Source organism: Podarcis pityusensis (assembly GCF_964106645.2).
Source record: "Podarcis pityusensis genome assembly, chromosome: 10".
Taxonomy (NCBI): domain Eukaryota; kingdom Metazoa; phylum Chordata; class Lepidosauria; order Squamata; family Lacertidae; genus Podarcis; species Podarcis pityusensis.
This window is the reverse complement of record NC_138035.1, coordinates 69,791,099-69,818,645: the sequence shown is the minus strand read 5'-3', so window position 1 is coordinate 69,818,645 and position 27,547 is coordinate 69,791,099. Positions and strand designations below refer to the sequence as shown.

Sequence of the window (27,547 nt, the reverse complement as noted above, 5' to 3'; positions counted from 1 at the left end):
GGGCCAAGCTAACAAAATGAATTTCAATAGGGACAAATGTAAGGTTCTGCACTTAGGCAGGAAGAACCAGATGCACAAATATAGAGTGGGAGGCACATGGCTTACTAGCAGTACATGTGAAAAAGATCTAGGGGTCTTAGTGAACCACAAGCTTAACGTGAGTCAATAGTGTGATGCAGCAGCAAAAAAACCTACTGCTATTCTAGACTGTGTCAAGAGAAGTATAGTGTCCCAATCATGGGAAGTAATAGTACCACTCTATTCTTCCTTAGTCAGACCCCACCTGGAATACTGTGTCCAATTTTGGGCAGCAGAATTTAAGGATATTGACAAGCTGGAACATGTACAGAGGAGGGCAACCAAGATGATAAAAGGGTCTGGAAACCAAGCCTTATGAAGAACAGTTGAAGGAGCTGGGTATGCCTGGAAAAGAGGAGAGGAGATATGATAGCCACCTTCAAATATCTCAATGAATGTTTGAAGGAAGGTGAGGACAGGTGACCTCACCTAGGCCCGAAGTCACCCCCCACCAAAGCAGGCTCAAAGCTTCTCAAAATCATTTTCTCAGCAGCTAAGCATCAGAAACATTCCACTCTGCTGTAACAAAGGTAGAGAACAGTCCATTGTTTCTCAGGCCTTTCTCATGTCTTCTGGCCTTGCTAAAGAACCACATTGCAACTTGCTTTCTGTCCGGGAACCATGCCAGAACAAGAGATTGAAACGTATCTGAACATGCTGAAAACCCCCTCGGCTTCTCATTCCCCCTTTCCTGGGAAGAGTCCAATAGTCCCAAGACAGCTTTCTGTACATGCTCAGGAACCTCAACATGGGGCAGGACTCCTGAGGGAGGAGAAAGGAGGAGGGAACTGGAAAGGGGTATATATGCTTGTGCACATGATTGTGAACTCGTGCATGCTTTTTGTGACTTATCACACTTGCTCCTTCTACCAGTTCATGGATGGTAGAAATAAAAAGCCTTTTCTCCGAAACTATTCCTTGAGTGTCTGTTGACTCCCACTTCCCTTTCCCAGGCGCAATATTTTTCCCACCCGAGGGCAAAGCCTCATAAGGCTACATGTTCACATGGAATATGGGCAAGTTTGTTTTCTCTTGAGGGTGGGACTGAAACCAATGGCTTCAAGCTACCAGAAAGGAGAATTTGACTAAACCTCAGGAAAACCTTTCTGACAATAAGAGCTGTTACACAGTGGACCGGTCTCTCTCGGGGGGTTGTGGGCTCTCCTTTCTTGGAGGTTTTTCAGCAGGGACTGGATTGATGCTTCAGCTGGGATTCCTGCTTGGCAGGGGGTTGGGCTAGATGACCCTCGGGGGTCCCTTCCAACTCTTAAGATTCTACGATCCTGCGTCGCCTCGCCTTGCCTCACGGGTGAGCCGGCCCTGGTCGGTGGGGGATTATTATTATTATTTTTTAAATAATATTTATTAAAGTTTCAAAGGGAAAAAAAAATCACATTAATAAAAAAAATTAACAATAAAAAGGAAAAATACAAAGTAGAAAAAAAAGAAAAAACAGTTAAAAACAATTCCATCTTTTCCTCACTTCTTTTACGTTTACTTGTTTCCCGGACCTCCTCATACCTCCCTCTTTTGTATTCCAATTAAATTTGTTAATCCAACAATTCCTTTCCCTCCTTTTTAATCCTAATCCTTAGTATTATATATATTGTAACGTTAGATTTTTACATGATTATTTGACATCATTTTGAGAACTCAAAATGTTTGAAAGAGCGCGAAAGCGGAACGGAAGTACGAGGGGCGCTTCTGCTTCGGCGACGTTTCCCCGTTGCGCACCGACCCCTCCGCCGCGCTTCCTCCCCTCATGACTCTCTCTTCCGGAAATGCTCCCGGCTCCGGCAGGAAAATGGCGGCGGCCGCGGGTCGGCTGGCGGGCGGGCGTCTCCTGTGGGCCTGCCCGGGCCTCCTCCTTTCGCGGAACTCAGCCTTAGGGAAACGGGTGAGTGACCGAGGCTCCGCCGGCCAACGGCTGCCGAGCCTTCGGGCCTCTGAGGCAGCGGCTGCCGGAACGAGAGGCGCTCTCGCCTGTCTGGTCGCCGCGCACTGCATGCTGGGGCGCGTAGTTTCTTGATCATGCCGCGCAGGGCTTCCTTCTGGTATTCGCTCCGCGCTGAGGGAGTCGGTAGCGCGCCGCCTGATGGGAATTGTAGTCCGTGCTGTTGATTTAAGTTTTGGTGGGGGCATTGGGATGTCGCTTGGTACCTCTTAACTCTTCACAAGGTGCCCTGAGCAAGGACAAAATTTGCCCCCCCCCGATATTTATTATTTTTCACAATTATTCCTTTTAGTGCAGTGACTTTTTAATGTATCTGCTCTGTATGTACCCCTACAAATATAGGTGGTGGTGGTTGTTTTGCCCTGTGCTGGGGAACAGCCCACGCCCTGTTGTGAGGAGGGATGCTCCCCACCCTATGAATGGATCCTGACCCTCATCCAGCTCCTAGTTCTTTCTGCGTTGTCAGTGTCCAGCGGTGCTGGTCAGGAGGTAGCTTGGTCAAGAGGGCAGTCGTCGTCCTTCACCTTTTCCAACGTGAATGCTTTATTTAAAGGGTAATTCTGGGGAAAGGAGCTAGGTCTTCCCATCAAGTGTCGCCTTTGTGTCAAAGCCTAGTTTCAGTATCAGAATGTGCCCCCAAACACACCAAAGCAATAGTGAATATTGTACGTATCTTACAACACATTACTCTCATCACTCAGTAACCATATGTCTTTCGGTTGTGACGGATAATAAAAAGGGGGGTTCACACGAACCCTCTCATGCGTTAAATTTTAAGGACATGGGCCGGCTCTTTCTTCTACTGATGTGCCATCTGGCTGTGCTTCCAGCAACTGTGAGAAGGGGCCATGTGTAGCCACATGCATTGAGCTATTTCATGGGGGGGGGGGCTCTGAATTATCCCTCGCACAGAGAAGCTCTGGTAATAGGCGGCAAACAGAAAAGCCAGCCCACACAATCTGGTGGCTTCCTTTTGCATTCTTTTAACATTTGAGAGGGTTGTCTCAACAACCCTAAAGTGAGGGCTCCACATAGGTTTGCTTCCCAGTATGTCTCTCTGTAGATAGAAAATACTGAGCAAAGTTTTGGGACCACTTATTGACTTAAACTCTCATAGAACAGTAACTGGAACTCTGTTTGCTCTCACATAATTTTATAAACATAATTTACTTCCTTGTAAGTGAAGATAAGCATTTGTATCATACTCCTCACTGGTCACTTTTTCCAATAGTCTGTACATCTTGGGAGAAGCAGATTCAGAGCTACCAAGGCAGTATCTCAAATTGTCCTAAATGTTCCTGAGACGAAGGTATCTTCTCTAGATAACGGCTTGAGGGTAGCATCTGAAGATTCTGGGATTTCAACATGCACAGTAAGTAACAGTTGTGAGTGAAATACTCCCCTGGCCTTTTAAATCTTTGCCTTTTCAAATATTGGTAAGTTGGTTGTGTAAAGAACAGTAATAGCATCCTTGCTGAAGGAAAATTTAAATGCTAAGGCTTCCTAGTAAATATTTATGATGCTGCATTAAGCGTATGCTTTACTTATGCAGGAGATTTTAATATAAACTTTTCTGGCTTGTAGAATAGTTGTTTTTATTAAGGCCTAATTGCTTTGATCGCTGCATCGTCAGGGGAACTGTTCTCATGGGAAATAGCAGCTGTTGTCACCGGTATTCTGATGTTGGAAATTGATCCAAGATACCAAAGTGGATCAGTGGGGTGGATCCACTATGCACCAGCAATATGATAATATATTGATAATTATCAGGTGGTGATTTTGTGATGCAAAGTGGTTGCAGTCGGAGCATTCCTGATTCCGGGTTGCCTTTGCATTATCCTAATGCAGCCTTACAGAATCAATGCCTCTTCCACACACCAGAGGCGCAACGTGTGTTGCTGGTGCCTGGGGCAGGGCAAGTGTTGCTCCCTGCTGGTGGACTGGGCAGCTGGTGTGGAGGTGTGCTTCCTTGGGCACTTTCCTGTCTTCCTCTTCCTCCCTCCTTGGGTGGTGGTGGTGGCAGTGCTGCTCCTCCCCTCCCTCCCTCCCTCTCAGCCAGACTGGGAGGCACACTGGCAGGCACCCAGACTGGGAGACCTTGGGGCTGCCCTTGTGCACCCCGCAGTTGCCTGCTGGCCATGTTCCCCCTGCCACTGGCGAGGGAAGGGGGCACTCTGCCTCCACAGCATATTGAATCTCAGTCTGTGTTTTATTGGTTGGTAAGACTAATGATTTGTTTTGAATGAGGTGGGACTTTGGATTGACGCTGGAAGCAGATACGAAAATGAGAAAAACAATGGAACAGCTCACTTCCTGGAGCATATGGCTTTTAAGGCAAGTTCTCAAAGTAACTTTCCCATGCTGTTTTTCCAATTAAATATTAATTTGTGTTCATCTTTAATTCAGTAGTAGACCTTATGCCTAGCTTCAGATCAGAAAACTAGAAAGCAGTGTCAAAGCACGTAAGCAATCTAGATCTTGTTCCAATAAAGGCAGCTGTGGTGAAATAACCTTGGCCTAAGTATTTAATGCTTAATGGTTTGGAAAGTAGCCACCAAGGTTAAAGGACGAGTAGTTACTTTACAGCTTGTCAGCCGGATGAAGCTGATGAAGTTCTTTTATTGCTCTTCCGAAGGATCTATCCCATTTGTATTGTATGTTGTGGCCTGTGAAATTTGCTCACTGCGCAACCATCGTAATCTCTAGGAAGACCTTGCTCCTTGCATTACAGGGTGCTGATTCACGCGTAGCGGGTGCTCCATTCTGGTAAGGTATGCAACTCCATCATGACACGCCATACTTGCAGAAAGCTTTTTAGAGCATGTGACGCAGTGGTCCCACACAACAGTTGCGGCAAAAGCATGGAGATCTATCAGCATTAAGGGGGCATGCTGGGTTGTGCCAGGAGATTGGGCAGTCTGCACTCTGAAAGCTTGCCTGCAAATCATACAAGACAACCATACAAGACTTCAGATCACACTTATTTTTTTAATTCAAGAACTATTTCTGTTTGCTCCATCTAGAGGTTGTAAAACTCAAAGGTGGTTGAGTATATTTCTGGCCATCTTTGTTTTTTGGGGAGTGAGCCATACAAACTGGTTTATTTTAATCAAATAAGAGCTTATGGACCAGATTGAGACAATTTTTGATCTTTCTTAAGAAAACAAGGCTTTTAAAAATATTGAGAGTGATAGGTCAAGTAGTACAGGAATTAGTTTTGATATGTTATATCTTAAATTTTGGGTGACTTCTGAGATTCCAGTAACATAACAGAAGTGTAGCCTTGCAATTTTTTATCCACTTACCTGAAAGTAAGTCTTGTTGAACTTGGGACTAACCTCTGAGTAAACAAATAAAAGATTGTGTTGTGTGTTACATTATGATAGACCCTGGGGATATACATTTTTGTTCATTTAGACCTGGGGGACTGTACCTACCTATTTTAGATGCAAATAATCATTTTGTGCTCAAATTTGTTAGCTAACTTCTATACCATTTTAGCCTGCTCTGTATTTCATGCACAAGACAAGTAATGCTTTGTTTAAAATTATGAAACCTATAATAGTAAGTAAAGTAACCTGGGCCGCACCCAACAAAGGCTAGTTGAAATCACATCACATACAGTTTCCAATAAAAAAAGAAGGCTTTGGTATCTTGGGGGAAGAGGTCTCCATAAACCATTTGGGGACTTACCAGAAAAATGACCTTTGAGTCCTTTTTCTTAGGGGACTTTGGCTCTTTCATGATGTCATGAAAAACCACACAGTAACCAGGACCCAAGCAACTAGAGTTTCTGCTTAATAATATTGGGCGCACATATATGTGGCTGTCCTCAGCGTGTGCTGGGACCGTGTGTCAGGTGACTGCAGTATTTTTCCTGATGTCTAAAACCATTCTTTGATCAAATTCAACTCATAGGCTTCCTCAACCTCGACCCTCCAGATGTTTTGGGATTACAACTCCCATCATCCCTGACCACTGGTCCTGCTAGCTAGGGATCATGGGAGTTGTAGGCCAAAAACATCTGGAGGGCTGAGGTTGAGGAAGCCTGTCATAGACCAAACACTATGTGAGGCAGGTGCCTTATATACCTGCCCTGGTTATTGTTGATAAACTGGAAGTAGATAATCCAGTAGACATCCAAGACAAACTTGCTAGACCAGATCAATTTGGGGTCCCTGATGTAGGATAACTACATTGTTTATTTCTGATAAGGAAATACAGCGTGTCATTTCAGTTATCTCCTCTTTTTCCACTGAGGTACTCTTACTGTTTTCTTTCTTATATCAAAATTGCAGGGGACAAAAAAAAGGTCCCAGTTGGATCTGGAACTGGAGATTGAAAACATGGGTGCTCACCTTAATGCTTATACATCAAGAGAACAAACTGTATATTATGCAAAGGCTTTCTCAAAAGACCTGCCAAGAGGTAATTGTGAGTTTGGGAATTTAGATTTTATCTCCTAAGGAACTGATCTTGAAAGTAGATTAACTGGCTGTTCAACATCTGCAAAAACACCAAGGTGGGGTCCCTGTGCGCTGGGCTTGCTTTATTTATGCCTTTCTGTGGCATACTCTCTATACTATTTTTAAAATTGAGGCCTGACTGTAATAATAATGTTTGCACATCACGGTTAGGTATAAACCATGGCTTACTGGGCATGACTGATTTGCGTGACTTCACTTCTCCCTGCTAGTGCGTGGAAGAAAGAAACCACAATTGGTAATCTAGGAATAAACTTTTGCTTATCATTGTTTTTGTGTAGAGTGAAACAAACCATGATCCCTGCTGAGATAGCCAAGGATTGTGGTTAGTTTCCTCCCAATACCAAATGGGATGAGCAACTTGGGTGTGATTCACATATGCAGAGTAAGATATGGTTTATCGTGTACCATATTTGGCTCCAAATCTGGATCCTGTGACAAGGATAGAATTTTAAATAAATTGAAATCCAGAGCATAAAGTTATGCATCCCCCCTCCAATTTCCTGCCTGTTTCTAAATATAAAATTGTCATTTCCCTAATTTCTTTCTAAAAAGATGTATTTCTTTCTTATTTTACTTCCAGCTGTGGAGATTCTTGCTGATATCATACAGAATAGCACACTTGGGGAGGCAGAGATTGAACGGGAGCGAGGAGTGATCCTTCGAGAAATGCAGGAAGTTGAGACTAATTTACAGGAAGTTGTCTTTGACTATCTTCATGCCACGGCTTATCAAAATACAGCACTGGGACGGACCATATTAGGACCCACAGAAAACATAAAGTATGCCTCCCTTTTGTTGCTCCAGTTCTTAAATGATATTTTATAGTATAGTCGTTTTATTATGGTCAATGATGTGAGGGCGATCTGGCTGCGACATCTGTCACCCCATTAGTTGCCAGGGTTGATTCAGCTTATCTGGTGTCCCCTTCCTCCCTCACGGCTCCACATGCATCCCTCGCTCCCTCCCTCCCAAAGCTGTGCACTCAGTGGAAGAAGACGACCATCCCAGATAGGAGTGTACCATTCTTTGGTCAAGGGTATACTATAGCTGTGCTCCCTGCTAAAACCTTAAATGATACTACAGTTTTCAAAGCAAAGATTACTATTTTGGGGGCGGGGGGAATCGTGATCCAAAGAATACAATGTTCCAACCTTTCTGCACAGTTCATTATTCTTAATTGAAAGTTAATTGAAATTGTTGTGCATAGTCCTTCTCATTCTTGAAATTACAGGGTGAGTTTTTTTCTGGCAGACCTATTGCATTTTTTTTGCCAAGTATACTATGTGTTGCACTTTGTACCTGGAGAAAAATGCAGTATTTCCAGGTAACAATTCCCCCCCCCCCCACTCTTAATTGGATATTGTAACATGATTAGTGGAAGGTGACACAAATCCTTGTAATTCTTCTCCATAGCAATCAACTAGTTGGTTCTAAGTTTGTTTAATTGTTTCAGAGTTTGAATGCTCTGCTCTTCTGCAATCTGCTCTTAGCGTACAGGAGTTTGTTAGTGTTTCACTTGTCTCCTGAGAGCTCCTGGCCATAAAAACCATGTATGGGGACTGTGCCCCTGGTGGACTCTTCTTGAAAAGCAGCAAGGCCATTCCCTCCTCCCAAATTATACATATTGAACATCAGAAGCAATTTTGCTTCATACGGTGGCATACTGCTTTCAACTGTAGACAAGTTATCTCGTTCTGTTGCCCTTCTATGCATCATATTATTTTCTTTCTCACTGTTTTGCTGATCTGCTTGTAGGTCCATTAACCGTAATGATTTGGTGGAGTATATTACAACACATTATAAAGGACCCAGAATGGTACTTGCTGCTGCGGGAGGTATGATGCCGCTGTTGTATGATGTATACAGTGTTTGTGGTATTTGTGATGTTTACACAACTAAGAAGTACATCTTTCCTCTGTTCAGAATCAGAAAGGATAAAATAGTCAATGTTTAGCTGAGTATTACCTTGGATACTAAAATGAAGTATTTAATTGCTTTTTTGTCTGATTCATTTACATATATCACCCCTAAACTGACATGCATCTCATTTAGGAGTCGCTCATGACGAATTGCTTGAACTAGCCAAGTACCATTTTGGTAACTTGCCGTCTGTTGCAAAAGGAGGAGCGCCACCTTTGCCCCCTTGCCAGTTCACGGGCAGTGAAGTAAGTTGAGGCCTTTCCCTCCCACCCAGACAGCTGCAGCTTGAAAAATCACTGATAATGTAATAGTTATACAAGGTATTTGGTTAGCTGAGATTCTGGTTTGTCTGCAAAAGCTGCTGAGAAACCGGATAAAGGAGCAGAGGTGGTCAGCATCTTTTGAAGCACCATTAGTGTTGCATTACAGCACTCATGGGATTTCTGGCCTGTTTCTTTTGCCGCTTTGACTTTCCCTCCATTTCTCATTTAACCTCTGCTAAGTTGCTGTGATGTCTTGTTTAGACATTATTACAGAGCCATTATAGTGGAACTAAAAGCTGTACAATTGATTTAGTTTATTAGGCAAATTTGGCTCTCTGTGTCTTTTTAGCTTCCATCCATTTTGGCCTTTACATTAAAGCAGGGAAGGGGCTGCCTTTTTCAGACAGAGGTCCACATCCCCTCCTGGGCAGACTTCCAAAGGCCACATGTCAATGGTAGGTGAAGCTAGAGGCAGAGATGAAGGACCTTTATTACAATAGGCTAGTTTCTAACTAGACTGCTCATCCTCCTCTTTGTCCTCCATCCATCTGGGCAAAGTTCATGGGCTCATTCCAGCCGGGCAAAAACTTTGCACTTGAGGAGGGTGCAAAGTTGTGTTGGAGAGGGGTATGGCCTGGAGAAAGAGGTGTGTGGCCAAGATTGTTGAGGTTGTGGAGTCTCAAGGATCAGATCTGGCAGGCTGCATTTTGCTCCAGGGCCTGAGGTTCTTCATGGCCTGTTTGAAAGGTACCTGAAACCTTTTGTTTGTGGTGCTTTATCAGATTCGTGTTCGAGATGATAAGATGCCTCTGGCCCACATTGCGATAGCTGTTGAAGCAGCCGGCTGGTGTCACCCGGACACTATTCCTCTCATGGTGGCAAATACTCTGATAGGCAACTGGGATCGATCCTTCGGAGGTGGTGTGGTGAGTTAGCCTCAACATTACTAACCAGTTTCAAGTAAAGGATTGTTGCAGTGTTGTGTCTATACAGTCTCCTTGTGAAAGATGAGCCCAGTTCGAGTATCATCTTTTTTTCCTTTTTTTTGTAAACGTAGACAAGTCTTGATACTTCCTATAGCTATTTGAAAATAAGTCATTCCTTGAGTCCTGTAGATCCATTTCCCTGCCACTTAAGAGCAAAAACTGATGCGATATGGAGATATTATTAGGTTAAAAGCTTTGTAGGCAGCGAAAGAATTGAATTATTTTCACCTGTGCTTTTGCTTGGCAAATTCTGTCCCCTCCCCCAGTTGCCGTTAGTCCTGCAGGGAAAAAGAGTTACCTGAAAATGACACGTTAACATTGTCCTTGGCAGAAATCAAGCCCCTTCTGAACCGAGTTTCCTTTCAATTCCAACAGCCATTATTTTAGCTTAGATTTGTCTGTCTCGAAACTTGTTCTTATAGATTAGTACCGGTACTTGCCACTTAGAAGCTGGTAGATGGATGAGTGTGGGGTAGAAAAATATCTGCATTTAAGAAGTGCCTAGAATGAAGACATCTGTGTCTAAGCTTCATGATACCCTTCTACCCCAAATATATTCCTCTTTTTATTTCAACAGAATCTGTCTAGTAAGCTTGCTCAAGTTGCATGCCATGGCAACGTTTGTCATAGCTTCCAGTCCTTCAACACCTGCTACACAGATACTGGACTGTGGGGTGTCTATATGGTTTGCGAGGGATCAACCATAGAGGACATGATGCACTTTGTTCAGAGAGAATGGTAAGGAAGTGACCATATCTGAAAGGAGCTGATATGGAATGAAAGCAACAAATGCCCTGAAGGGTAATGTTTTATGCATACATGAGAGCAGTAGCTTATGTAAAGTTGGTGCAGGATTTCACCTAGAGTGGGCATAGGCAAACTCGGCCCTCCAGATGTTTTGGAACTACAGTTCCCGTCATTCCTGACCACTGGTCCTGTTAGCTAGGGATCATGGGAGTTGTAGTCCCAAAACATCTGGAGGGCCGAGTTTGCCTATGCCTGATCTAGAGGATACCATGCAATTACTCTTGTGCCTTGTTTTTTTTTTACAAAGTGTAGGAGAATATGCATGCACTGGCATATTTGGTGGTGGGTTTGGAACCTAACAGGTCAATGTGTCAGTGCATCTGGCTGTTAACCAGAAGGTTGGTGGTTCGAGCCCAACAAGGGACAGCTGCGGGCAGCATTCCTGCACTGTAGGGGGTTGGACTAGATGATTCTCAGGGTCCCTTCCAACTCTACCTTATTAGCCATCCAGAGGGCAACCCAGTCAGATAAACTGGGTATTAAGAAATAAATTACTTTTATTACATTATGATTCTACAATTCTTGTGGCCTTGACCCATCTATTTCACTGGGATGTTAGCTTACAGGAACAGGTTACTGGAGCCGTGATTGTTCTATGTGCTATTCATAAAGGCCTATTTTCTATTTTATCTAGATTGTGCATTTGCTTCTTCTTAGTGAGCCCAGTGAAGTATATCATGAAGAACACTGGCAGCCAAATTATTAAAACACATTTCTATTTTTCATTGTCTTTAGGATACGACTGTGTACTAGTGTTACTGAAAGTGAGGTTGCACGCGCGAAGAATCTTTTGAAAACCAACATGTTGTTACAACTGGATGGTATGATCTGATTGTTTTCTTTTTAAAAATCCGGTCTAATTAATTTGCACACATGCTAAGAATGTCTAATTTTAGGTTCCACTCCCATTTGTGAAGACATTGGACGACAAATGTTGTGTTACAATCGTCGAATCCCAATTCCTGAACTTGAAGCAAGAATTGAAGTAAGGAGCATAATGGTTTGGTGCTTTTCTTAGCCAACTTAACATAATAGCTCAGAGTTATGGCTTTGTTTACTGCATTAGTATGGGTGCAGAGTGTTTGAAGATTATGCTGAAATCTCAGCTGCAAGAGAGTTGGCCAAAAGTAGGGTTCCAGCAGCTGAGAGCTGTGTTTCAGTGCTCCTAACTGGTCTCAGGAAAACTTGGATGTTTGTCAAAATTCTTACATACTTCATGGGCTGTAGCTCTTCTTGGTATAATGTTTGATATAGCATATAGACACCCTCAGCTATGCTAATGGATACTTGTTTTTAGGTTTCAGCTATTTGCACTGTCACATAAAATGGTCACAAATTAAAGGCTTACTGTGTTCTTTGTATTTCAGGCAATTGATGCTCAAACAATCAAAGAAGTCTGCACAAAGTATATTTATGATAAGTGCCCTGCAATTGCTGCTGTCGGTAAGGATTTCAGTACTAGCTGCCCATTTGTTAAAAAAGTTGTCTGCTCTTTGTAATTATCTCTGTTTTAAAATTTCAGGGCCACTTGAACAACTCCCTGATTACAACAGACTCCGTAGTGGAATGTACTGGCTTCGTGCTTGACATTTATCGTAAAGCTTTCCTGGAGGCTTAAGGGATGATTTGTAGAGATTTGTGATGGCTTTGAACTTTCAAGACTGGCAAATTGATTCCTCCCCCCTTAACTATAACTTTGCTTTGATGTTCAACAACAAACCCAAGTATGCTGCCTGAGTGGAACAAGGTTCACTATGTGACATTTTGTCTTCTGTTTCCACAAAGAAGTGTACAGCTATCTATATAAATAATAAAAGCCGTATTATACATTTGTACTTTTATTACAAAACAACACACACTAAGATTGTCATTAAGAATCTCATTTCTTAGTCTTAGCAGCATTCACTACTTGCTCTTGGGCAGCTTTCTTCGCTTTAACCATTTCAACAAGTTCCTAGAATAAGAGAGAGAGAGAGAACCTTGTTCATATTGTTTCTTATCTAGTAGAATTAGCTAAGCAAGTTCTATTTATTTCAAGTATTGAGAAGCTAGAAAGAATACTCAAGTCTTGGCACAGTAAGACAAAGTTTCAAATAATCAGTAACTTTAAACACTTGCCATTAGTAGGCTGCCACCAGCTAGCCTTCCTGTGAATAACACTCACTCCCACCACCCAATTTAACTGCTCAATAACTTTTGTATTGACTTTATAATAGTTCAGACTTCCAAAATTAGGGTTCAGAATGGGATAGATATTACTATTCCAAAAGCTATTCAGTTTCAAGTTATAGGGTGGTTTCTATAATCCTGTACAAGCACCCCAGTGCTGCAGTTTGACTTTCAACATAAGCTTGATGCAAGTATAGTGTGGATTTTGGCTGTGCCACCATGAATTGGCACTTACTGTAAGACTAAGCACATAAAGCAGGGACAAGGAACCTTTTCCCCTTGGAGGACTGTGCTCTTTCACACACCAACTTGGTGAACTGCCCATGGAGGGAAATCATTCTCTCTCTGGTGAGCTGCAACAGGACTCAGCTGTGTCCCCATTTCCCACTGACTGAGCAGTGAAGTTTGGGACTCCCAATTCTGAAATCCACTGGTTCACTAATGTTTCGATTCAATAAAGAACACCACAAATAATCCTAAATGAATGGCATTGAACTAAAAGGCCAGCACTCTGAATTTAGTTAACATTGAAAGAAAATTCTAGTGTGATCCCTGCTCTTTTCTATTTCTTCATTTGATACAAATCTACATTTGCAAGTGGTCATGGTATATGTCTTTGATTCAAATGGTATAATGCAATCCTAAAGTCTTTTTTGGCCAGCCTATTTTAATTAAAGAGGTAGGTGCAGTGAATGTGTGCTTTGTATGTATGTAGCATCACATTCAATCCCTGGTGCCTATTTAAAGGTTTTTATGGCACTTATATCTGCCAAGACAGGGTCTGTAGCTTCCTCTGCCTCCTGATTTGTTTTGGAAGCAGAGTTTGCCTGTTAAAACAAGTTATGTGGGAACCCATAGTGTGTGATTTGCTTTGCCTGGGACAGCCTTGCCTGCAGGAAAAGTTGCTAAGCCAGGGTTTTCCCTCCCTGGCACAAATGGCAAATTCTACATACGGCAAGGCATCATTAATTTTGCCCTTACTATCTCAGGCAGTCATGAAAGGTGTTTTGCCAGTAACTGTTATCAGCAAGCTACTCTTACCTTTGCTCATGATCTCTTTCCCAAGGAACAGGTAAGGTTCCTATGACACTTGAGTGAGAAATTTAAAAAGTGGAATGGAGAGAAGCAAATGTAATCTCTCTTAAGCTGGTAATACTCTGAAGTGCACTATGGAGTAAAAACAGAAGCCATATTTTCCTACCTTATATCGTTTCATGCAGTCTTTTTTAGATCGGCCTGGAACAGAAGCTGCTATTTTCTCCCACCTTTCGGGAGTATTCACTGGATAAGTCTTGAGAGCTTGTTCTAAAAGTTTTTGTTCTTCCGTTGTCCATGGAGACAAATCTGTAAATGTGGCTGTTGAAAATAATACATGAGAAAAGAATGTGTTTTAAGCAAGAAGTCCTTAGTGAAAGCTATGCAAAACTCCCAAGGAATTTTCCAGCACTCTCCCTGTTCCCTGGATGCCTTTAGTTCAAGCATCGGGGCATTTTTGTTTTCCACCAATTGAACATTACATAACTTCATCCAAATTCTAACTATTCTGTTCACATCTGCAAACACTAGAACTTGCAAATGAAGAACTTTGTTCATTTGGTTGCGGCTCCTCACAGTAGTAGTGATAGACATCAAGCAGATAATGCCCCAAAGCATCCAGTGGCAGAACTGGAGGGATGGCTCTTAACCACATGAGATCTGGGCATAAGAAGGCTGAATGGAATATTTGAGAGTGGGACGGTGGGGAGAGGCGAATCCTTCTTCCCCGCTTACCTTCAAAACGTTCTGACGGTGTCGCACTGTCTGCCTGTGGCACAACTCCATGTTCTTTTTTAAACTTATCAAAAGCTTTCTTATTTATGTCATCCTTCTGATGAGGGTCTAAGAAGAATAAGAAGTTGCTTTTAAGTAATCATGCCCCAAACGAATGTTTCACAGGAAATTGTTCTGCTTAAAGTCAAGCGTTAAAAGGCCAACTAAACAATTCAACCCATGTCATAAATGAAAGAAGTCTGAGAATTTTAAGTAAACTCAGTTTTCACCTGAAAGGCCACCAAGTTACATTATTTTAATAAGTCTCTTAGCAAGAGGGTGCGCATACAAAGTGGTTTAGGTCATCCTTTAAGCAGCATCATTACTTATACAATGCTGAAATTTTGCATATACGTATAGCTCAAAATGACCCTCCAATTATTATAAGGACATCTCAGCCCTTGGGATATGAAAGTCTTCATTACGAAAAACAGCCAGCACTCCAAGAGAAATCAAGCCAAGAAACCAATGAAATGGATTGGAGGGCTATATTATTTCACCCTTCATATACTCTGCCTCAGAATTGGGGAAGATAGTGGAAATGGGCAGGGGTGGACAGGAATGTATTTAGGCTTGTGGAATGTCAGCTGAATTTACTAGGAAGTAAATGGAAGCATGCAGACCATCTTACAAAGATAAAGATACCAAGTTTCTGGAGGCTCTTTGCTTTGTTGATAACATCTTTTGCTGTTCGCTTTATTCCCGTAGTAGAGTGCAAATTCATGTAATTGGCAATAACTTCCCACCTATTATCAGGCAAAAGAAAAAACAAAAATGCTCTAAAAACATCCTTTAAAAGTATGTTGATTCTAGCAGTTAAATGCCTGGCTAGTTTTTGTGTGTGTACTGTAATTAATATATCGCTTGGTAAGATATACAGGGTGAGTCTTTTAAAAGAGGCCCCGTGGAACATGGGTACTCTGTATCCACGGGGTCTCTTTTGAAGGACCCACCCTGTATATTTTAAAATCAAATACTGAAATTATTTGTTGGATGCAGTTTTGGAATTATACATGCACATCTTCCTAAATAAGAGTTACATTATTCTCAGTTGTGCTTAATGCATATGCTTAACAATATCCATAATGTGCAATAACCTTGTGTTTTAGAAAAACACAAATTGTTGAAGAAGAAAGGGTCTTCCCTGGAAAATGCACAGGCCTTCAGCTCATACCCCCAAACTGCAAACTAGCCGAAATCATGCAGTCAGAAATACAGAACAAATTCAGCAATCAACTTGAATGACTTTGCAAATATCCCTCAGCAGAAAGCTGTTTCTGCAGATCTGTGATACGTTGAGAAAGTGTATATTCACAAATCAATTTAACATAAAAATCAACACCCTGACTTGCCTTTTATGCTTCAACACAAGACTACTGCCTATATACATACTGTTCAATAATTGTAGATACCTTGAGTTAGTCCCAGCAGGAAAGAGGTTTACTGCTTTAATTAGCAGCTGTAAGTCATCTTCTGACCAGTTCTTACTTCCGCCAACACCTCCGCTTGTGGGTTTTTCAGAACTCTTTGTTGCTTGCCGCATACGAGCCTCTGCTTCCTCCCTTTCTCTCCTTATCTGTTCATTTACTTCGTCTATCTATGGGAATACAAGAACACACGAGACTTTAGCACTGAATTGCTGCAAACACAAAAGCCTTCTCCCAATACGTAGGCAATTGCCACAAGTTTCCTGGTCCACAACTGCCACTGTGGGAGAAGCTTTAGAAAAACACAGCTGAGCAAGTTAAAAGGAGGTAGCAGCTGCACAAGTTACAACACTGTGACCCCAGCATGTCTCACCATTTGTTTCTTGCAGAAGCAATTAAGAAAGTTTTCCCCAAGATCTGTGCAAATTAACTGCACTTAAATAGGTAGCTTTAGACTGATTTAAAACTCTGAGGAACACCCTCATCTAAAGGAGGAAATAATAATAATTGCATCGCGTGCATGTTACTGGTCTTAGACACGTTGTAACCACAATAAAGCAAGAGAATTGTCAGACCATTTAAGCTTAATTCACAATTCAGTTTAAATACTGTAACAGAACAAGCAGTGTCTCAGTCTTCTGTTGATTTTGGCAACATGTAAGTCCATATACTTTAACATGAAGTTCAAGCATTGAACTTCCTTATCCTTTTAAAAAATAATCTATAATCCTCTTGCTACCCCTGAAGGGGGGCGGGGCGGACAAGGTAGTGTCCCATTTTTCTCGTTTTTATCTCTCAAGCTTGCATAAACGTGCAAAGATTCGTCTGCTAACCTCTAGATAGCATACTGCTCTTCCACTTTGTATGCTCTGAGATTCTGCTGGACTTTAAAAATGCAATAAAGGAGGCATTATTAGTTGTGTGAGCAGGTGCAAAAATTCTCTTTAGAAATGCAATTCTGCTGGGCAATTTGCTTCCTATACAACACAGCATACATGTTCGACAGGATCACACCAATATTTTCACTATGTTGACACACTCTTACGTGACAAAAGATGAATAATTACCTGTTTTTCTACAGCAGCCTTTCCTTCTTCCCTTGTTGTGGATGTAAGTGCTTCATTCAAGCACTGCAGACTAAAAATAAATTATTGAGCGATATTTCAGATCTAGTAGAAAGCTGAAGGTCAAAAAACGTAACATGTAGGTCAGGAATGCATACCTTGCCAATTCCAGACGATCACACAGCTTTTCTACTTCTTCCATCATCTTAACACATTCTGCCTCACTGTCAGAAAAGTAATTCCAGTTCTGAAAGAAGAACACCATATGCTTTATCTTCAGATTACAGAAAAACAGCAGGCAGAGGCAACAAGCAATGTGTTTGGCTTGGGCATTTTCACTGTAGTAATTCTTCATTTAAGCAAACAGCTTCCATGAACATTGTTATCAAAAGCGGAACTAGCTTTGCTTTTCAGAGCAGAAAGCACTGGAGAATTAGCTGATTTTTGACATTCAAATGCCTAGTATTTTAAGCTCTTGATTAATTAGTGCAAAATACCAGTGACACATATGTTGGCTAAAATTTATGCTTCTAAAATTGGATGTTTATATTTTGGAGAACTTCTTGCACCTCTTGTCATTTTGACTATCAGTACCACAGCATCACTTAAGGACATAAGTATTCTCTCTCCCCCCCATAAAATACACATTTGTGTGTGCAAGTTCACCTAACGTAATGCATTTTTGTACATTATTTTTGCTAATATGCACATTTTGTGTGCATGTTTCGCCAGTGCTCACTTTTTTATTTGGATAACTGCAACTGTTTATTTTTAGCATCCCTTCTGGAAAACTATATATAGTTACCGTAGCCTTCACATCACACCTCAGTTCACAAGGATATTTTGAATAACAACATCAAAAGTAAATGTGAGGCTTTATAAAACTTTAAAGAAAAACTCTTTTAAGATATCAAGGTCGCTTCTCCGAGAATTAGGACTAATGTAGAGTGCTGTTCAAACCCAATGTTCTATGAGCTCGATGTAAGACTAAAAGAATAAAATAAAGAATAAAATTTATATTTAACTATAGCAGTACACATATACCTTGCAGGTTGTTCGCAGTTTTTGCCTTTCCTTTTTAATTGCTTTTTTCTGAATATCCTTCTCTTTTTTCACTAGCAGCGCTTGTTGTCTAATTTCTTCCTCTTCTTTTTCCTTGGCTAATCGTGCTGCTTCTAATTCTGCTTGCCTTTGCTGAAACAGAAGAAAAACTATGAATCAGTAAAGTCTGATACCATATCTATGCCAAGTTAAAAGCAGTTTGTGATACTCGGTTCTCAGAATTTTAGGTATTCTTACTAGCAAACCAACCAGAGATGCCTATTTGTCATTATTTCAAGGCCATGACCTGAATTATTGACCAAATAAATAACTGCATCATTCCAGTAATCATCTGTGCTCCATGAAATCTTTCAGCATGATAGGTCTTTAGCAAATGGGAACGTCACAAATTCTTATGCTAATGAAACAGGATTAAAATGGTTTTTTAAACACTTGCTTATCTCAAGTTTTGGCGCCAAAACACACCCATCACTTGAATTCAAAGATATTGCGTATTTGTTTAGGTATACATATTTAATTAGGTATGTTCTAGGAAAGCACAATTTATTACATGGGCCACAGGCCAAGTCAATAGATCATTATGTAAAACCAAAACCTTTAAATTGCTATATTATTATTTCAGTTTATTACCTGCTCTTCACTCTAAGGTCCCAGGGCAGGTTACAACTATTTTAAATACAATTTAGAACAGTTTGTATTTTTTATTTGTATGCCTTCAATCACAAAAAATAGGGTGGGTCATGAAAATATACATTTCAAGTGTCAAAGACTAAGGTAAAGAGGTGCATCTTCAGCATTTGCTGAAAACTATAATGAAGTTGCCAGATACACCTCTGGCAACAAGTATTAGCAATTCGGAGTAATATTCAAGGGGTGACAGCTGTGTCTGCTACTATAACAACTTTTCCTTCACCACCTTCCCATTGCAGCCCCCATCCATAAAACCAGCTATGGAGGGTCGTCCACAGGGGAGCGGGGGGGGGGGGAGTGAGGAAGAGGAAGCAGAAGTTCATAGTTCAGGCTGGTTGAATACCACCCAATGTGTAGTTTTGCCAAGCTGCCAGAGCACCAAAACATTTTGTACGCCAAAGCTTTCCAAACTTTTCATGTAGGTGACACACTTTTTAGACATGCATCATTTCGCTACACAGTAATTTAGTTTTACTAGCAAACCAGAGGTTGAACGAATCCCTTTCCCGCCCCGGAAGGGGCACGGGGAGTATTTGCGTGACACACCTACACAACACAGAGTTTGGAAAGCTCTGCTGTACACATTCATACTTTTTGAATCCTTCAAAACAAGTATAGATTGAAATGTACTCTGTCGCGCTCCTCCTGTTCTTTTCGTTTTGCTTCTGCCTTTGCTTTCTTTTCTGCTTCTTTCTTTGCTTTTTCTTCTTCCTTGAACTTCTTTATTCTGGGATCACAGCTGTAAGCGGTGTCTAAGAAAAGAAAAGGTGTCTGTGAAGTGAACATATAAAGGCTGAAATGTAATGAACGGGTTTTGACAAAAGTGAGTTCACACTTACCAACTAGTGTCCTTATTCTATTCATCTCTTCCTTTTTCCTTAATGCTCTGGCTGCTCTGTTCTGTTTTTCAATCCACCTCCTCTCATCTCGACTGCAGAGAGAGATGAGAGGCCTTAAGTAGAAAGCATTTCTATGCTCAAGCACATCTCAGTACAAAATCATTTCGGGAAATGTTGCAAAACTCAGCAGCACTTCCACGAATTCCTCAGTGAATACGATCGTATTCAGTAGGGCTTCAAACAGCTTCGCAAGTGATGCCTTTTGATAAAACCCCAATTATTGTATTCAATGTATCCTGACACGTACCATGTGTTTACCACTGCCTGAATAAGCTTCTAAACTTTGGCTAACCGAACCCTCCCTCCTTCCTAAAAACAGAAAGCTTTCCTATATTTTATTTCTATTCAAATTTTCCTCCAATAAGCTGGGGAATGCTTGCACAATACTGAGATACTAGAGTAGAGAACAGGACCGTTTTTTGGACTGATTATCTCTGAGGATTACTAGATCTACGGAGAATCTATACTGGGCCTATTCATAAGGATTATTCTGCTTTGTTATTCAGTACCTGGTATCATTAATAAGATTAGTGTAAAATCTGTAGCACAGTCGAACCTCCGTTTACCCTCTGGTTATGTAAACTTCGGGATGGGCATGTTAGGATAGTTCCGTTCCACCTTAAAAAGGGAACAGGCTGTTGTGTATCGCATGCCTGTTTACTTCCAGCTTCTCGCTGGGAACCTCTGTTTTGTATATAGCTTTTGTTCCGGCTGTTTTCCTGGACACAGAGGCAAGCAGTCATGTTTTTCCTGTGTTCTGAACTACGTTGAATAGAGCTGTAAATATGCTCTTCTGTCTGCATCCTTTCGTTGTGGAGACTCGGCTGAAAGGGTGTGCACAGGCCTTGGAATGCCTCTGAGGCTCGTGTCGCTAATTGACTGATGCTGTTCCACGGGAGACTGGTGATGGTCCAGGGACGACTGGGGGCCTGCCTGATGCCTCCATCTCCCTGGCAGTATCCCAACAGTGCGTACGGCAAACCCGGAAGTATTTTACCGGGTTTCGCCGTGTGCACGTGCGCAGAAGTGGTCCTCAGGTTGCAGCAACCCCGGGATTCAACCGCACTTCCGGAACGGATCCCGTCCACAACCGGAGGTACCACAGTTGAATACGCAAGTTGAATCTGTTTGGTGTATTAACTTCAGTGCTTTTATTTACATACCATTCTGCTTTTTCTTTTTCTTCTTCGTCTAAGTAAGAAAACTCCCGCCAAGAATCAAAATTATACCTAACATACAATAAAGTAGGAGAGAGAAAAAGTTAGTGCTATGCTGATGCCTAATCAAAAGTCGCAATAGTCGTATTGCAAATTCTTCAGAACATTTTTAGTCTGCATTCTTAATTTGAGATTATACTGCTAGTTGTCTGGTGCATACACTTTATCAAGCTTAAGGAAATCTACATGCCATCAGAATATTAATGAACAGCTCATTCTGATTATTTTATGCTGCAAGGCAAAATCTTATGATATGGGAAGAACAATGCCTCCAAAGAAAATGGAGATGGGGGTGCAGAGAAGCATTCTGCTTCCTACATTGGCCCCTCTCCCCCTAGCAATTTTTCTGCATTTCTACGTAACCACAGCACAGAGCAATAGAGATCAGCAATGATGTTAACATCTGGTCACATACATCTGTTTGCCACTAAATAAAAACTTATGTGGTTCCCATAAGTCACAAGCCATCAATCTGAAGATCTCATATCACAACTATTCCAGGCTTGTCTTGACTAAAGACTCTGCAACCCCACTATTTATATATATGGCAGTCTATTTTTGGGGGAAGGAAAGTTTCAAACTGCAACAGGGTTGCAATGTTACTTCCTGGCCCCACCCTTTATTCCTAAGGAAAAGTTATTCAGTGCTCTTATGTTTTTATACTATACGGACTTGTACAAGTGTAAGAGTCTTGTTTATTTTTACAGACAAGTTTTCCCATACAATTTTGACATGTCACATAAAATTATTTCAAAATGAAGAAAAAGAAAAAAGTTTGCTTACCAAAATGAATAAAATGCATCTACCTCTTCAAAGGAGGAATTTGTGTCCCCAAGCTTAGGTACATTTTTCTTATTTGACCATCTGTAGCAATTAAGACACACGCAGACATTCACTATGATGAAAAGTTGGGTGAATTCATTGACGAAACAGTAACTTTGACTATGCATTAATGCTATATCATGTGAGAATTTAATCTGAAGTATATGGATTTGCTTCTCTAATCCTCTGAACTCTATAGACCATAACTGATAAGACTTAAATGAGATTTCAAATTCAGAAGAAGTGAGCTTAATCTTATTCTCAAGCAAGTAGCACAAAGGAAAACAGTATCAGTGTTCCATCTTGGTGCTAACATTGCAAAATGACTCGGAATGTTGAGATAGTATAATCTATTATTTCTATAGTATTAGCAAATTAAATTAAATTTCTATACCTTCATCCAAGGATCACAGAGTGATTTACAATATAAAAACACAAAAATATTTAACATAGTAACAAACAAAACTATGTGTTTATTTTAACCTAGCACTAAAAACATCCACAACTGCAAGATGCAATATAAAACTGTACACTGGACAGAAACCAATAAATTGAGCATAGCCTCTCCTCCATTGCTCTGACAAAGTTGAGAAAATTATTTTTGCACCATCGTGAAGGCTAGGCCTTGTGAAGCAAGTGACCGTGGAAGATGGCCAAGCACTGAGGCGGCATTAAACAATTAGAACAGTTCTGGAACCAACAGATGGATCTGCTCTACAACAGACTGCTCCAATGGTATCACCAGTGTGTGTTGCTAGGAAACAGCAATAAGCACACAAATATTATTTTGGTACCTAAGAGTGAGATAACTGAGTGCGAGTTCAGTTCAAACACATCAAACCACTAGGTATGTAGACACAACTCTATCTGCATCTGACCACCATTAAGATGCTCAAGCTCCCCAAATGCCTGGAATCAAAGAAACTTCTAACACAAAGACACACTGCCAATAAGGCAAAGTGGGAGAAAATCTCCCCTACAGCCTATAATATAGCTTACCTGGCATTTCTTTCAAAAACCGGGGAGAAAACTTCAAAGAAGTTTTCCTTTGCTTCACTTTTAGAAGGAACAGTGTTATCAAAAGTAGGATCTATACTGTTAAATGCTCGTCTCTTCAGAGGATCTGACAAAATTTCATAGGCTGGAAAATGGAATTACAGTAAATAATCAATTTACAGTAAGGAATCAACTTAGAATGGGAGCCAAGCTTGGTTTCCCCTCAAAAGTGCCTTGATGCTCATGCACTGCGAATGCCCAGCATGACTTTTTCTGAACTAACATGCAATGCACAGCCATTTCAGAAAATTAGCTTTGTGGACTGTGCTGGATGGATGAAATAACTATTCATATGTATCCAGTCCTCACAGCCAATGAAGAATCCCACTGACTGCATTTACCAATAGGTTTGGTGAATCAATAGAATAAGATATGCACTGCGTGTTTCTGTAACATGCTTAAAAGCTATCATTAGGACTTCTGAAAAGGGGATAGAGCACAATTCTAAAATCATCATTACATCAGTTTTCCCTTTTCAAAAGCTCCCCCAGTTATTGCAATTTCTGGAATGCAACATTTCAGAGTCGTGACAAGAGCAATAATTGGATAAGAGGCTGCTTATCTTTAGAGCAGCTTGCACATATACACAAACTAGGAATCTAAAATCATTAGTAAGCATAATTCAATCAATTATTTCATAATTAATCTAAGCTGACACACACAAGCCCTATCATCTGCATACAAGAACAATAAGGAGCACAATAACTTGTTTCAATGAATTCATTATTATTTTATTAAGCAGCAACATTATTATTATTACTGAGACACTGCCAACAGTTCCATTTGCTGGAAGCTCTGTTCTTCTAATATGCGTTTTATGTAAGCAAGAATCACAAATATACTGAACCATTTTATGCACAGTCATATGGGCTATGTTAGTTGATAACTAGGACTTACCTTTTGTTATACAAGTAAAGTAGTCGTTGTCACCTTCACCTATCTGTTCTCCTGCTGCTTTTCGCTTGTCTGGATGGTGTTTCAAAACCATGGCTTTATCTATGGGAGGAGAAGGAAATGTCAACTTCAGAAACACCTCCCTTCACCTGCTTTATCATCAATTGCATATTGCCTGTTTTAAACAGCAAAAATGTTTTAAGCAGCAAAAAGTAAACAAACAGCAGCGATACCCTGTACTTGCATAGACACCCCATGAGTTGAACCATACTACATATCTGTGGGGTCATAGCTATCCTTAATGAAGGACAGAAATGTAAGTAAAATTATTTCCCCTCTCCCTTATATGAAATGCAAAGTGGCAAAACAAGTACTTTGTGGTGTTTCACACATATTTAAAGTTTCAACATCTCACCCCACACATTAATTTCTGAATACTAATTATACTATAACTACAGTATTGAAAAAATGCAACTCTGCATATGCAAAGTATTGTATTTTAGGATGCAATCCTAACCATGCCTATGGGGTTGAAAGCCCCCATTAACTACAAATGGGTTTGGGCTGTGAAAGACCCCCAAACCTTCACACTACCATAGCTGATTTAGGCTGATGCAGCAGTTAAGATCAATCATTTATCAGCCTTTCAGTATTTTGTGTGTGTCTGGCATCTCTAAGTTTTGAACGAAATTGCACAAGGAGTTACATTGCATCAGGAGTCTGAATTACCACATAAAAATTACAAATGGACCACAGGCTGCATGTGTCCATAGCTTTGCCCCACCTTAATTTCAGGTGTTTTACTTCAATTGGAAGTCAATGTAAAATGCATCTTACCGTTTTACTTTAGTTTTGTGACTCATCTGTTATTGTTGCTCCCTGAACACATGTATTTTAAAGTGTCGTCCTCCCCACCCCATAATCATAAGAGTCCTAAACTAACAATGAGACTCTATGGCTCAGCTGAAAAACTGTGCCACAGCAGTCAAAACCACATTCTTGGTGTCATTTTAAGTGAACTATTCTTCCTTTATGAAATCAACAGCTTTCAGCGCAGCACAGAACTGTTCATATGACCTGAAACATTTTCAATACAAAAAATGAATGTAAGGTACTTACGAGCAGCTTTTATTTGTTTCTGAGATGCCTTGTATCTTATATGTCCCAGCCCAAGAACTGAATAATGATCCTGATTCTGAGAGAAAATTGCAAATATGAACAGCTATTTATGGTGAGTAGCAACTACTGAGCAGCCAAGTGGCAGAGAAAGCTAAACTACTTTTTCCTCCTTCTGTTTTCTTGCCGCTTTTGCCTTTATTGCCTTGCCTTATCCCTATAGCTCCTCCATCCAGGTTTTGAATAAGGAATTTTAAGAGACCTTAAAAAGGAGAGAAAGAAGAAGACCTCACTTCATGAGAGAGGGAAAGAACACAGGTAGCTGCTACAGTGTGGTGCCCTACTTCTCCAACTCTCTAAGAGTTGCCACAAGAAAAGTATTAGCAGAAAGAAATGTGAGCACAACAGAATGAAGCAAAAGAAAAAGAGAAGAGTTAAATGAAAACAGGTATGTATAAATTAAGCACAAGGCAGCAGCAATGCCTGTTAATGGAACCTTAGAAGGCAGACTTCCATATTGCCACTGTTAGCTGATCTGACCAGACCTTCATATTATATGTTCATCATATATTTTCAAAGCTTCTATAATGTTATATTTTTCCACGTGACCCACTGACACTGTGCTGTTAGCTTAGAACTATTTACTTAGTATTAGCAACTGGGAAAGGAAACCTAATACCAATCTGAAAAAAGGAGAGGGCACAAAATGCTATTGGGCAACTCAACGGGGCTTACTCCTACATAAGTGGGATTGAATCTTGAATTTCCCTGAAGTGGGGACAGGGAGAACTAATTTTTGTGTGGCTGAAAACAATCCTTAAGATCAAATCACACAGGGAATAAAAGATGAAGCAATTATCAAGAAGCAATATAGAATATATTGCTTGAAGCAAAATAGAAATATTTCAAATTGTTAGTACTGGTAGGAAATCTTCACTAAAAAATGAACAAATACAATTGTAACATTAGATCATATACCTTCCAGTCCTTTGGATCAAGTGTTTTTAACATAGGAAATTCCTCCAGCTGCAATTCTTCATCTCCTGACTCTTCAGAGAGCTCTTTCTCATCTTCCAGTTCCTGGAAAGAGGCAGAAACATGTATGTTTCTCCTCTTAATAAATGCTTCAAACCATCTTCCCACAGGTTCAACTTGGCTAAGCACAGAAGCTGTGAATAAAAATATTACAAGCTTAGGAGGCACTTCCACTGAGCTAAAATCTTCACATTCACCCAGTACCTTGCATACATTTATTTGGCCAAAGGTATGTGTTCTGCAAACATAAGATGCAGCAAATCCTAGTTTGGCATCATTAAGGTATCATATACACGAATAAATGCACTCTTATTTTGCCCACTTCAAGCCAGCCTATAAAAACATTATATACCACACACACACACAAAGTACCAGCTATTTAAATTTGTTGTAATTCATCAGCAAACCTGTCTTTATAATTGTCATTACAAATAGATATTTGATAAGTAGATGTTTGAAAAGTAGTTTTATTAGAAATAGGTCACTTGTAAAGTGCTTTTAAAATAAGAAGCACTTTAGCTGATTAACTGTATTATAACTGACGCATTTCTATCATACTTGGGGTAGTAGATGCTGTGCTTTAGTCAGTTACATGTCAGGGCAACACGGCTCTTCTATCCCCCAAACTGTAGGTTGCAATCCTACAGTTTATAGACTATACACCTGCTCAACCAGCAAGAAGGGCTTTCTTCTACCGACATATCTGCTTTGGGTGTGCGTGTGAGACTTCCCAAAAAGATGAGGACTTGCTTTGTTCTTTTTCTAAAAAACGCGTGAATAAGATCGGCAGTGCTGCACTAAGGTAGGAAACACCGCATTCCGCCCATGGAGTTAACACCTAACTACAGGAAGCCTCTGTGGGAGAAAAAGCAGGAGAGATCTTCTGCCCAACAATCTCAGTAATATGTCCAAGAGGCAAACGAGCTAAAAACCCCTCCATGCTGCATAACCTTCTAGAGCCGCGGATATTTGTGCGACAGGCGGAAATTCAACAGGGGCAGCTTCTACTAGCAAAAAAGGTACAACGACGGGGTGCCGGGGAAAGGTGCGCTGGGTGAATTTCTGGTCCTCTTATGCAGCTCCCGCGGGGGGGGGGGGAGGCGGCAAAACCGGGGCGGCGGGGGGGGGGGGAAGAAAGAGGGAAACAGCCGGGGGCTTTCAGCGCCGGAGAACCGACTAATCCCCCCCTCCCGCCCGGCCTCCGCTTGCCCCCCAATCGCGGCGAAGGCCTCGTGAAAGGAAGCCGCCTCACCGGGGACTCGCGGAGAAGTGGCCCCCCTGCGAGGCCCCCGGAGGCCGGGAAGGCCGGAGGGGAAGGAGCCGAGAAAGGAGAAGGGACCGACCCGAGGACAAGGCTCTGGAGACGCCGGTGACCTGCCCCTCGGGCGCCCCTCTCAGCAGCATCGCGGCGCCGCCCAGGGAGGCCGCTCCGTCCCGGAACAAACGGGTCCGCCGCGGGTGTTTCTCCCCTCCCCCGCCGTCGGCCTCGGTCGCGGGTTGCCAGGAGCCGGCGCATGGAAGGACCCGGCGAACACTTCCGGGGCGGGCAAGCGCTTCCTGTCCGCCGCTTCCTGTCTTCCGCCTCGCCTCGGAGCGCGATGGAGAGGTTCCGCCGCACAAGGGAGCTGCAGGCCTCCCTCTCCCCCCCGCCCTCCTTTTTAAACGAAAGGAAGGGGTGGTTGGGAAGGTCGCGTCGCCCCTTTTAATGAACGTCCCTGCCATCTTACATGTTGTAGAGAATTAAAGTTTTGTGTTTTTTTAAACTGCGCACAGGGACTTTCCCGCTTGAAGG

At 41.5% G+C, this 27,547-nt stretch overlaps 2 protein-coding genes across 3 annotated transcripts; one reads left to right on the top strand and one right to left on the bottom strand.

Moving 5' to 3' along the window:
- The first annotated feature begins 1,818 nt into the window (after positions 1 to 1,818).
- PMPCB (peptidase, mitochondrial processing subunit beta) lies at positions 1,819 to 12,322 on the top strand. The gene is made up of 13 exons (XM_081023719.1): positions 1,819 to 1,975; positions 3,264 to 3,404; positions 4,280 to 4,366; positions 6,331 to 6,460; positions 7,100 to 7,298; positions 8,275 to 8,354; positions 8,572 to 8,684; positions 9,485 to 9,628; positions 10,266 to 10,426; positions 11,231 to 11,316; positions 11,392 to 11,480; positions 11,863 to 11,938; positions 12,018 to 12,322. Exons 1-13 carry the CDS (start codon positions 1,841 to 1,843, stop codon positions 12,080 to 12,082), a joined length of 1,506 nt encoding a protein of 501 aa, XP_080879845.1. The 5' UTR covers positions 1,819 to 1,840; the 3' UTR covers positions 12,083 to 12,322.
- On the bottom strand, positions 12,318 to 27,288 carry DNAJC2 (DnaJ heat shock protein family (Hsp40) member C2). Of its 2 annotated transcripts, XM_081023623.1 has the most exons (17): positions 27,099 to 27,288; positions 25,699 to 25,889; positions 24,724 to 24,799; positions 23,608 to 23,706; positions 22,654 to 22,795; positions 21,616 to 21,696; positions 20,779 to 20,844; positions 19,556 to 19,647; positions 19,347 to 19,468; positions 18,009 to 18,158; positions 17,123 to 17,211; positions 16,968 to 17,037; positions 15,886 to 16,070; positions 15,119 to 15,219; positions 14,435 to 14,542; positions 13,866 to 14,020; positions 12,318 to 12,449 (listed from the first exon to the last, which is right to left on the bottom strand). In XM_081023623.1, exons 1-17 carry the CDS (start codon positions 27,157 to 27,159, stop codon positions 12,375 to 12,377), a joined length of 1,863 nt encoding a protein of 620 aa, XP_080879749.1. In that variant the 5' UTR covers positions 27,160 to 27,288; the 3' UTR covers positions 12,318 to 12,374. The 2 variants fall into 2 exon arrangements, 1 of the variants encoding a protein (XP_080879749.1); XR_013991151.1 differs by lacking the exon at positions 12,318 to 12,449 and having other exon boundaries at positions 13,955 to 14,020; positions 15,105 to 15,219.
- Positions 27,289 to 27,547: the final 259 nt, after the last annotated feature.